Source organism: Plectropomus leopardus, chromosome 9 (genome assembly GCF_026936395.1).
Source record: "Plectropomus leopardus strain MGB_pleo_1.0 chromosome 9, ASM2693639v1, whole genome shotgun sequence".
NCBI classification, from domain to species: domain Eukaryota; kingdom Metazoa; phylum Chordata; class Actinopteri; order Perciformes; family Serranidae; genus Plectropomus; species Plectropomus leopardus.
This window is the reverse complement of record NC_142184.1, coordinates 7,123,092-7,135,914: the sequence shown is the minus strand read 5'-3', so window position 1 is coordinate 7,135,914 and position 12,823 is coordinate 7,123,092. Positions and strand designations below refer to the sequence as shown.

At 40.8% G+C, this 12,823-nt stretch overlaps 1 protein-coding gene across 2 annotated transcripts in view; it reads left to right on the top strand.

The window, feature by feature from the left end:
- The window catches only part of plxna2 (plexin A2), a 281,745-nt gene extending 269,363 nt beyond the window's left edge, over nucleotides 1-12,382 (top strand). For both annotated transcript variants that reach the window (XM_088081848.1, XM_088081847.1), the window contains exons 29-32: nucleotides 448-617; nucleotides 772-984; nucleotides 1,282-1,432; nucleotides 6,631-12,382. In XM_088081848.1, the coding sequence (XP_087937974.1) occupies nucleotides 448-617; nucleotides 772-984; nucleotides 1,282-1,432; nucleotides 6,631-6,726 (630 nt within the window). In that variant the 3' untranslated portion in view covers nucleotides 6,727-12,382. The remainder of the gene's footprint in view (nucleotides 1-447; nucleotides 618-771; nucleotides 985-1,281; nucleotides 1,433-6,630) is intronic.
- The last annotated feature ends 441 nt before the right edge of the window (nucleotides 12,383-12,823 follow it).

Sequence of the window (12,823 nt, the reverse complement as noted above, 5' to 3'; positions counted from 1 at the left end):
AGAATAATATTTGGCACTTCCAGACCTTTCTAAAGCAGTGAGTCCACACCATGGGGATAAGTCTGGTTACATGAGAATATTCTCACCCCAACCAAAGCCACTGCGCTGTCCTAAACCTAACCTCAGGCGATGTGAGGGTCTAAGGGCAGAGGGGATTTCATACGCTGTAAAACCCTCTGAGGCAAATCATGTTTTGTGATAATGGGCTCTATAAATAAAATTGGCTTGACTAACTACCCAATCAAGGAAGGCAACATTTACTAGCCAAACAGGTGGAGAGTGGGGCGCCTAATGCCTTTGCCATCCTTGGAAAAAAAAATTGCCTCCAATACATACAAACATGCTGAGTTATCTTAGATTTTTATGACATAACTTCATTCACGCTGTGTTTTTGGGTCTCGGTGCAGCTGAATTGCTAATATTTCTCTACATACTCTCCTTCTCTAGGGTACTCTACAAAAATTTGTCGACGATCTCTTTGAGACGTTGTTCAGTACAGTCCACAGAGGGAGCACCCTTCCCCTCGCCATCAAATACATGTTTGACTTCCTGGACGAGCAGGCAGACAAACATGGCATTCATGACACAGACGTACGTCACACGTGGAAAAGCAACTGGTAAGGACCTTTTTTAGACACAAAACTAATGTCATATTCAATAAATCGTACAGGGGATCTTTTTTTTAGTTTCATAACTTGGCTGATCTCAAAGAATTCACTCAACACTGACTTCTTTTGTGTCTTACTTATTCCCTTTGTCTCCGTCTTCCAGCCTTCCATTGCGTTTCTGGGTGAACGTGATCAAGAACCCGCAGTTTGTGTTTGACATCCATAAGAGCAGCATCACGGATGCCTGTCTGTCTGTAGTAGCTCAGACCTTTATGGATTCTTGCTCCACTTCAGAGCACCGCCTGGGCAAAGACTCCCCGTCCAATAAGCTGCTCTATGCTAAAGATATCCCCAATTACAAGAGCTGGGTAGAGAGGTAGGAACTGGCTTTGTACACTATCCCGATCCCCTCTGCCACATCTATTTTGTATCCTCTTTCAGTAAAATCTGGGGTCTTTGGGGAAATTGATTCATAATTCTCTTTCTTCTTGCCTCACTTCTCAACCACATCGTGTAAAAGCCTTTTGTGAGCGACTATAAGCAGGCATTCATTGTTCGTGAAAGTGATGTTATGGCTCAAAAATTTGACTATATAAAGAATTTAGGGCTCAGTTGAGCTATAACATTCGCTCTGTGATTCTTTGCAAGTGATGCCGTTTGTCTGAATTTTCAGGTACTACGCCGACATCAACCGGCTGCCAGCCATTAGTGACCAGGACATGAATGCCTATTTGGCAGAACAGGCCAGACTCCACTCCACAGAGTTTAACATGCTCAGCGCTCTCAATGAGATCTACTCTTACGTCAGCAAGTACAGTGAGGAGGTAAGTGGTACTCGCGCTTGCACGCCTAACATGAGCACAATCCTTTTGATGCAGTCTGCAGGAATCACTAAAGTTTGGGCAATACACAAAGGCCAGTTATGTAGAAAAAATCCTGAGCAAGCAGAAATTACACAAGAGTTTTTAAAATAAAGGTTGTGGTGGAGAAAAGAACAATCTCAGTGTGTGCATATTTAAAAACAGCCTCATTCACAATCAGTATGCATTAATCCAGGTTAATGATAGATCTGTTTTATCCACCAGGTTGGAAATTTGTGTTCAGTTCAGCAGACACAGGAGACGACACACATAAAAAGCAGACAAGCAGCAGTCATCTGTGTTTGGTTTAAAACTCGTCAGTCGCTTTATTGAGTTAAGAGTATTGATGGCACTTGGGATGAAGGCCTTTTTGAATACATTTTTAGTTGCTAGAAGGCTCTGTAGCGCCTCCTAGAGCTCAGGAGCACAAACTGGCTGAAGATAGGACGGGAGCAATCTGCCAAGATGCTCCTCGCTTTTTCCCTCGTCCTTTCTGTAAAAAGTTGGCTAAAGGGCTTTTGTGATTTGCCAACTATCTTGCTTGGCATTGACACAATCCTAGAAAGTTTACTCTTACATGTAGAGTTTGAAAAGTTAAAACTCGCACAGTTTTATACACTAATTCTAAATTCTGCTATATAACACCCAGACAGCTACGTTTCTTTAGAAGGTAGTCACTGTTAGCATCTTTCAAAAATATACTCTGTATTTCATTTCAATTTTAGTTCAATTTTAATCATAAAGCTCATTATCACAAATCACAATTTACCTCAGAGGGCTTTACAGAAAACAACATCCTTTTGTCCTTAGACCCTCACAGAAACTAAGAAAACCTCCCCCTAAAAAACCCTTTAATGGGGGAAAAAACACAGTAGAAACCTCAGGAAGAGCGACTGAGGAGGGATCCCTCTTCCAGGATAGACAGACATGCAATAGCTGTCGTAAAGAAGAATAAAATTACAGTAAATGACAAAATAATACAAAAGAAGTGGCCGTATGTTGATTGCAAATAGCAACCACACGCCTGCCAATGTAGAATGATTTTAATTCACTAACATACGCACCATAGTAAGAAGAAAATCAGCTGGTTGTGCACATGTCATGAACCAGATTGTAATTTTGCATGTGCACTAGTGTTGTAACAAACTAGTGTTGGAAAAAAAGTGCATTTATTAATACAATAAAATTCGTTTCTCATTTTCCGCAGTAACATTGCAACGGTACTAGCTTGGCTTTTTTTCTCTCTCTTCAATCATTGTCGCATTGTTATAGCTTTATGTTTATCTTTTAATACAAATTTGAACATTTTTTTATGCATGCATCAATGAAAAAGCCCATGTGAGAGCTGATCATTTCTGACGCCTGAGAGTGGACATTTACCTGTTTATTCTACTGAAACATCATCCGTATCAGCACCATCTCCGTCCTCCACCTGCCCTGCTCCGACCCTCTGGTGCTCCATTCTGCTCTCTGTCTCTCTGTTCTCACCTTTTTCATCTAATGAGTCCTCTTTTATTAATGGTATAAATACTTACAAATAAATTATAGTGTTGAGTGCACAGTTTTACTCTGGTGAAGCTGAACTCTGCCCTTATTAAATGTTGTAGACTGTTTTTACTTCATTACTGGGTATTTCTGTGCAGCGTGATTTCCTCTCAGAGCTTGGCGATCTCAGATAAACCTCTTCTCTGAACTCCACACTGAGCTCCTGCACTTGCAGATTTTACCTGGAGGGCAGTCCCAGGCGCTGATTACGTAATTCGCGGCTGCCTCTGCAAATCAGCCGCTAATTGCAGGCAGATTGTGAGCGCAAATTGAACAAAAGGCGTGCCGCAAATTGGCTCCAGCACCTTTTATGTACGTTTATCTTGCCCTCGGTGTTCCCCGGCTGTTCGTAACTGGCAAAGGTTAGTGGGGTCAGCGCAGAGTCTTCAGTAGACTTCCCCAAAGCCCAGAGGTCTAGTGAGACCTGCGCTTAACAAGGCGGTGTGTCTGATCTGCAGAGTAGAAAGTGAATGTCTACAAGCTCTCAGCATGCTGCTCTGTCCTTTTCGTCCAGGCTCAGTTAGAGCGGACTATCGGTTATATGAGGCTCTCATGAGCAAAATCATACGGCAACACACACACACACACACACTCACACACACACTCTGTCAGATCACAGAAGGCGTAAAAAGGGAGGGAGGAAGATAGGGGAGGAAGAGCAAGAGAAAGAGAGTGCATTTATGGAGACATTCTGCCTCTAATGTCAGCTCCTCCTCTGGGAGGCATTAGCCTGACCTTTATGTTGGACTACAGTATCTCTCCCTCTTTGCCTCTCTCTCTCTATCTCTTATTTTCCCTCTCCTCCTCCTCCTCCTCCTCCTCCTCCTCCTCCTCCTCCTTCCTTCTCTTTTTACCCATTATCCAGTCAGCTTCCCCTTTGCTCTTCATGAATCTCACACTTTGCTGCCTCTGCAGTTGTCGCTGCCTGATGCACACATGCATAGAGACACATGCAAACTCGTACTCATTTTGCACACGTGTACCGTCATCACTCCTGCAGTATCTCCTCGAGTGCAGTGCGTAAAAACCTCACCTAGCATTAGCGCTTCTTCATTCTTTCCCTTTACAAAGGGCTGTGCGTCAGCCTAACCGGGCCGGAGCTGCAGCCTACTTAAATGGATTTGGGAGACGGCAGTGGGAGCTGCACCTGCATACACTGCCGCAGATTAATAATAGATTGCTATCGGGGCCCGATGAGGAGGAGGAAACGCTGCGCCTGTAGCTGCCAGCCCTTTAAGAGCACTTAAGTAGATGAGTGGAAGATGGTAGGTGGGCAGACAGATGCTGCAACGGGACAGGCAGCAGACAGAGGTTCGTCATGGCTAGGCAGAAAAAAAACGAGAGAGCAAGACTACTAACCATGATATAATTTTTTTCCATGACACTCCGTTAAAGTACATTTGACACTTCTGCCCAAACTTCTCTTGAATGCATCACCAGTTATGCCACTGGATGGCGCCAGGTGTGAATGTAGCCCGACAGAACCGTTTGCGGTGTTATTATACGCTGTCAAGTGGCCAGATGGCACCTGCCGCATCTGTCTGAAACATGGCAGGATGGCGTCAGGTTGAAACGCCAGCTGTAACGATGCAATATAAGGAGCGTGAGGGTGCCTATAGGGCGAACGGGAGTGGCGGTGGTTGAGTCCAACAAACCCCGGACTTTATTGCTGGAGTCCAGTTTTCACTTCCATCTGTATGAGATGGTGTTTTTCTACACCTTACAATGTGCCTGCTTCTCCAAATCCTAACCATCTGTGCCAGCACGTGCGTTTGTTGATGGTCAGCATTAGTTGCCACGTGCTTTTGTTGCCTAAACATAACAACGTGTTGTGTCAAAAACATTAGACACACAAGGAAACCTGTAACTTAAATATGTAGACAAAGAAGTCCACTGACAAAGCTGCAACATGTGACGACTTGGGATGAGACTGTGTTGGTTTAGGTACGTTACAGATTCAAGAACGACAGGCTCACACTGGTCACTAAAAAGAGTCGTTCAAAAAGATGTGTTCGTTCACTTTTAGCTACCACTACGCTCAAAACTACAAACATGGTTCTGCTGACTGAAGAACACCAAAATGACATTTAGGTAACTTGCAACAACGCTCCTTAAAAATGTTTGAAAGCTCAAAAACAAACAAAGCACTTTTTTTTTTTAAATTGACACTAAGATATTTTATCAGTATTTATGACTGATATGTGTAGCTGCCTTTACTGAGTCACTGAGCGACCTGAAGTAGACAAAGACAATGATTGAGTAAAGGAAAAATACTTTTCCTTTAATTATCCAAACACATTAAACATGGATAAATTGTTCATTGTCAGTGACAGTTTCCCCGCATATTTATAAATTATTTATCTCTTACCTCAGAATATTTGAAAATCCACATTGCATAAGAGGGGTCAATTAATTATTTTGTTTGAATCCTGAATTATTGAGTGAAACAGTGAAATGGATCTGCGGTAGCAAACAGGCACACAGAGGACGAAAACCGTAACCATATGTTGAAATAAAAGCCACCACATTTGATCCCAGACATCCATATCAAAGGTGATGAAGACATGGCCCATATTGTAGTATTTTCTGCTGTTTTCTGATCATATTAAAGGCCTTTGCCATGTGCGTTGCTGCCACTCTGACATAGATTCATCCTGACAGGGCCGACACCAGATGAGAGAACGAAGGGGAGAGCCTGTCTGAATTCCCTTTGAACCCGACTTGACAAATGCCAAATTTACAAGAAATGGGCTCAGAAGATAAAACGGGGAAGGGCTAATACACAAATATTTCTCCATGTTGTCAAAGACAAAGGCAGTGATGTAATTCCTGTCTTTTCTCTTTCATGTGGCGTCCATATAGAAACTCAACAGAACAGGCTCCGCTCTGTAAAGAAATAAAAGTTATCAGATCTAATTTTTTAAAATGTATCATAATTATGGATGTCAACAGTTTAATGTTAATCGGTTAACAGTTAATGGGTTGACCGCATACAATATTTTTGATTGGTGGGTTTATTTTGAATCTGGTGGGAAACAGCAAGCCGGCTGGCTTTGTTAACCCTTTGTAACCTGAGCAAATTGGCTTGATTTCTTTTAAAAACATGGAGCGAAGGCAATAAGCAACTTAATAAGAAACGGCCCCCAAAAATAGCAGGAAAGTAGTAAAATAAAAGTTACATGACAATTACCTTAAAATAGCCAAAAAAAAGTTAAAAAAAATAAATAAATAAATAAAAAAAACAAGAATTGACCAGAAACTAATCTTAAGAAATTGCAAAAAATATTTTTTTTTCTGTAACATAATTCTAAATATAGAATAATATATTTTAAATAATATAAATTTATTAAATTGATTAATTTATAATTAATTTATAATTTATTAATTATATTTTGCTTGTCAACTTTTTCTAATTGTATTTATTTCTATATTTTTAAAAATAATTTTTCGGACATTTCTTGCCACATTGTTCATTTTCATTTTCCCATGATTTCAAAAGAAATCAAACCAATTGACTCAGATTTAGTAGGTTTAAATACTCGTGAAAGGCTTCTGAATGCAGCACATTAAAACTGAAAGGGTTAAACACGTTTTTTTTTTTTAAATCTTCTGTGCAGATCACAGCGGCTCTGGAGCAGGACGAACAGGCGAGGAAGCAGAGGTTGGCCTACAAGGTGGAGCAGCTCATCTCTGCCATGTCCCTGGAGAGCTGAGAGCGGCCGCGTCCCAAAGAGAGAGAGAACGAGAGAGACAGGACCACAGTCTCGACAGGACCTCCCGAAAAAAGGTCCTGCATTACTTACCTCTCATCGTGGGAACTTTGACCACGAACCAGACCTGGGACCTCTCTGCATCCACAGCCGGACAGACATGCTTTAGTTTGTGATTCTCTCACCTCCCTCCATGATGGCGCCAGCTGAGGGCCCGCAGACTGAGAGGAGGCCCTGCAGCTGGAGCCCATAATGGCACAAGGAAGGAACATCAGCAGAGGAGGCAACAACATGGCTTGTATTTATTTATTTTTGTTTCTTTTTCTCAAAGGATATTTTCTCTCAGTTTGACAGGAAATTGTATGCGGTGTGGGTGTGCGTGTGTGTGCATGAGTGTGTGTTTGTCGTGCCGAGGAAGACTCCCGCAAGAGCGAATGGAGGAACAGATTTTCTCCTCTCAGTCAGAAACTCAAATCTCAGTGTGAATTGGAGACTAAAAAAAAAAAAGAGGCGAGAAACAGAGGAGCAGATCTCACGCTGGACAACTGAGTTCAGATTTCTCAGATTTTATTTTTGTACTTGTACATTTGAATATTATCAGTTGCAGTTGAAATATCCACCCAGGATCCCAGAGGTGATGTTGTATAAAGACATGAAGAGCCACATCGGGGCGGTGTGGCGGCGAAACAGGCCATGGTCCGTGTCTTCTCTCACTCCTTCCCTCCTCAGACTGATGCTTCACACGACACGGACTAAACCTCTGCTTTTTATCCAATCAGAAGTGTATAGGAAAACATGAAATTCGTGCTCACCATTGACAGGACTCTGCTCGTGGTGGTCACAGTCCAGCCAGCATGCTTGCACCTAAAACTGAGGATGACAGAGATGATCTTGTATTTAGGAGATGACCTTAAATCAGCATCAATCGAGCGTCCGAGGCTTTTTTTCAGCAGTTAGGTCATCTGTGTATGTACCAGTTGCCAATCAGTGTATGTGAATGTACAAATGTTTTTTAATTTGTTTGTTTGTATGTCTATTTGAGTTGTGCAAACAGAAAGGGGCTCAGTTGAACTGAGCTCCGTAGATATTTGCAGTAGCTCGTCAAGTGAACAACTCCATTTGTCCGTCCTGGCCCCGGCCCGTCCAACTGCTTCCCAAAAATTATTTACCCAAAATCACTTTTCTGCTAGAGGAGAGTGTGTATCGTCTGCATTGTGGCCAGCACTGCTGTGACTCGTTCGGCACAGGATGTGCAGCTTGAAGTTAGTGGAGACCAGACGAGTGATTGGTCTCCGTATAGGCTAAAACTCTCCGCTATATAACCACAGTTTGTATCTCTTTGGATCAACTTTATGTGTACTTTGCATGCTGCCACACATCAGAAGTGTTCTAAGGGTCCATCTTTGATTTTATCAAGTGCCAACGAGTCAGCTCTTGTTGGCCAGCTGATGGGAGATTTTACCCGACCACCATCCATGTCCTCGCACAGACAATAAGAAGCTTAGCTGAGCGGGTTTCAGCAGTCGCCAGGAGAAAATGTTGGCGTTGTACGTCTCTGCAAACCACAAATACGTTAACATTTGTACGTTTCATACGTATCATATCAGCGTTTTTAAAGTGATGTAGTATATAAGCTTTGTCATCGCGAGATGGAAGGGATGGTGGATGGCGTGTCACCTTGGAGAGACACATAGGCGAGACACCTAGGAGAGACGCCTGCTAAGCTGCCGACCACTGTTTGAAAACAACAAACAACAGCAACAGTTGTTTTTTTACGACTCATCACTGTGTTTCCAGCAGCTTTTTAGCCAACAAACGTGGGTTGTTTTTAGCGAGCCCTCAGTGTTTTTCTACCAGGAAAAATGTCACAAAAAGTGGCTGTTTTTTTACCTTATACACTCTAAGGGTCCAAAGACAGAGGGTGCTGTATGCTGTAAATCCCTCTCAAGCAAATTATGATTTGTAATATTGGGATTTTTTTATAAAATTAAAGCAAATTGAACATACCTAATATATGCACAGTTTGCAGAAACGTACAGAGCCAACATATTTTTCTGTCGATTGAGTTGTGGTTTTAGTTTGAACAAGTGCCAAAAGATCCTGTTGTTTCAAATAGTGTGTCAAAAATCGGTTTATGCTTTACAGAGGGAGCGAAGCTCTCATTTCGGAGTGTAGAGCCGGTCGATGTTGAAGTTCGTTTAACTGGAACGATGAAACTCACGAAAGGTACGAAACATAAGCAGGAGAGAAGAGATCTGGGAACGAGGAACAAAAAACATTAAAACGTGTGTTTGGTGTGATGTGGATGCGTCTCCTGACTTAAACCAAAACGTCACGAGTTAAAAGGCTGATGTAACCTTCCAACCTTCTAGCTGGATGACAACAAACTGTAGACTCCATCCTCTGGATCGGTAATTTCATTTTCTTCCGGGATATATGTTTGCTTGTTGTTTACATCAAGTACTTGAAAATAGGTAGTATTAACGGTTTGCACAGTGTACTGCAGTTGTGTGTGTTGAGAGCATGACAAACACCAGTAGTGGGTGAAAGGTGCTTCTTTTCTCTGTGGCCTTAGATACCAACCTGCTTAGTGTTCCTGATCTTATTAGTCCTCGACTCGGGCGCAGTCCTTTTGGCGTTCCGGAGCCCAATAGTTTTTCGGTGATACCCAGCACCGGCTGAGAACGGTCTTAGCGAGATAAAGTAAAAAAGGAAAAGGTGAAGAGGGTACGGCCGGGCTCAGGCAGACATCGCCTCGCTCAGCACTCGGCTCGCTTGAGCTGTTTGAAGAGAAGTGTTGAGAAATGAGGAGAGAGGGAGAGGTAGAAAGAGAGAGAACCCCTTTAGCTCTAGTTTCCTGCTCCGGCTTTGAAGCTGCTCTTTGATCTGAGTCGGTTGTGTGCACAGTGTGATCAGGAGATGGAAAGAAAGAAAAAAACATCAAACTAACAGGCAAGGAGAAATGTAGGATGAGGTGATGATTGACGCGCTGTTACTGTGTCCGGCCAGTGGGGGCAGAGGCGAGAAAGAGTCATTTGTTCCCTCATCTGAAAAAGCAGCTTCTCGCTCCCTGTAGCATCCAATAATGTCATAATTTCCTGGAAAATGTAACAAAATTTGCACTTAACTTGATTGATTATGTCATAAAACCCAATAATGTAATAATATCCTGACTGATATTGGCATGTTTACCGCATTACTGTATTACATTATTGGGAATTTATTACAATGATGCAGACATTGCCTAATTAGAAAATGCGTAAATCACCAGGGATGTTAAAAGTACACCAGGGTTCCTACAGTCATGGAAAACCATTTTCCAGGCCTGGAGAATTCATTGAATTAGTCAAAATTATTGTTATTGTTGTAAAAAGAAATTCTAACAATAATCTTCCGTGGATAACATTTAACATAATGTCAGGAAATGTCAGATTCATTTTCTGTGGCTGCTGAGTTAACGTAACTCTTATATGTCTTCACGCGTCTCGTCAAATTTGTGTTTTGTCTCCCTGAAGTCTGTCTCTCAGAGTTTGAATCTGAAATGTGCCAGGCAAGTGGAGCAAAAAAAAACCCAAAAACATTATTATAGGGCCTTAAACCGTCATGGAAAAGTTTGGAAATTATATCCATGAGTGTGTGGGTGCCCAGAAAAAAAAGTTAAATCAGTGGTTCTTATCTATTCTGGCCTTTAAAAACTAGAAATTCCATAATTAATTTCCCATTAATGGGAATTTTAGTTTATTATATCTTTGCATAATCACAATGTAACACTTGCCACCTGTTGCAAATGTCAAATTCTACTTAAAGCCTTAAGTTTACATATCAAAAACACAAAATTATTGTCGGATGTTGGTGTCCTGTTATCCAACTGAAAACACTAACTAATAACAAACCTTGTATGTCTGCACACTTAACAGTTCTGAGAAAAAAGGGTCTCTACGTCTGTGCGTCCAGACGTTCTTGTGAACGTGATATCTCAGCAACGCCTTGAGGGAATTTCCTCAAATTTAGCACAAACATCCACATGGATTCAAAATGATCTAATTAGATTTTGGTGGTCAAAGGTCAAAGGTGAAGATCACTGTGACCTTGTCTGTCTTATTCTTGTGAATGCGATATCTCAAGATCACCTTGAAGGAATTTCTTCAAATTTGGCACAAATGTCCATTTGGACTAAACCATGAACCTATTAGAAGTTGTTGTTCAAAGGTCAAGATCACCATGGCCTTGCATCCATCTCAGTGTTGTGAACCCAATATCTAAAAACGACTTTGAGGGAGTTTCCTCAAATTTAGCACAAACGTTCACGTCGACTCGAGAATGACGAGATTAGAATGTGGGTGTCAAAGGTCACGGTGTAACAAAACAGTCAGGAACAGAGGGAGACATATTTACAATTTTGATCAGGTTAAGTGCAAGTTTTCTGACATTTTCAGGAAATTATTACTTTGTTGGGTGCCGTACTCCCTAACGCCCCCTGTAGGTACACAACAGCACACATACACAAAACATATATCTTCTTCCTTTTGATTAATGTGTCTTCCCAATTTCAGCAAATAGAATTGTATCCTCCTCATACCTCACATTGCTTGTATGGAGTAATGCTTTTTATCATTTTAACAGGACCTAAATGCCTTTTTTCCTTTTTGCAAGGGATGAAAAAAATGTATGTTTATTAGAGTCTTTCCAACTCTTAGATGAGCTCCCCTGTATTCAGAATTGTGAAAAACGTAATCAGACTCAAACACAAAATGATTTGATTTTCCGCTCAGAAATCATTTATATCAGGATGTTTCCTTTTTATGTGAGATTTGTTTGCATGCGTTTTAATTTAATTCTGCTTCCATATCGATCCATGCCGTCATTAGCCTAACTGCAATTCTCCCGAAAGCCCATCTGTTCTTGCATCACAGCTGAATGCACCTTTTCTTTTTTGTGAAAGAGATTTTTTTCGCTGTACACTTGTTTCTGGGATCATTTTAATTCAGTTTGAAGTGAAAAAAAAGTTTGTTTACTCTTTCTGCAGCGCAGAATCCCATTTGACTGCCATTTGTGTGAGATATGGAGAGATGCACATAAACACAACCTCGTTTCAGCTCCAGCTGATTGCTAATTGAAGATGCTTTATGCACTTTTTTTGCTCTCGGTGTTACCGTGTTGCCGAAGAGATGGTGTTGTAGTTTTGACTGGCACGTGTCATTCCTTATATGAAAAACAAAGCATTTAATACGCATTTTTGTTTGCTTTACGGCATCAGACAGATGAATTGAATCCCGATCGATGTATTATTCTCAAGTCAAGATATCACCAAGTATAAAATGAGTGTCCTTCCATTTTAAACACATTGTAAACAAACCCTTTGTAGACACTGGAGTTCTGTAAAATAGTAATTACTGGCAATGATGATGATGACGATGATGATAATAATAATGGCTGTCTGTTCTTCTTGTTTTATAAAAGTGTTGTGAAAATTGTAAGAAACTTAAAAGTATTTAAAAAAGGTTGTTCTCTTGTTTTGTTTTTTTTTATTTGCTTTGATTTTGTTATGATAATATATTATTGTGTACCTATTGTAAATATGAAGCACACCTATTTTGCAAGCCAAGGATTCACTTTGTACTGTTGTTATATATAAATAAACTTTGCTGGTTAAAAATTGCATAGAGCCGAAATCTGTATTCATGTGTTTTTGTTGAGCGACCTTCCAACTTGGGCAAACAGAGAAGAGGGAATTGCAAACACCCCTACACCTCCAAACTATAGTTGCCATAATGCTTTGGGGGATGTAAACATTATGTTATGAATAGGCCAATATATATTTGCTAATAATATGTCCAAAAATTATTAAAGTGGCTACAAATGAACATGAATACTATTTATATAGATAAATCAGATTATTCATGAAAAAGCCCAAAACATTCAAAGATGATTTAACCTTTAACCCTATTTAAACATTAAACAATGATGTATATGAATCTGCAATAATTATTATTTTAACCATTGGAACCAATGCAAACTGGCCTTATTTCCTTATTCTATTCCTTATTTCTCTGGCCAAAAATTTAGGAAGAAATTAGTAAAAAGCTGGAAAAAATGACTG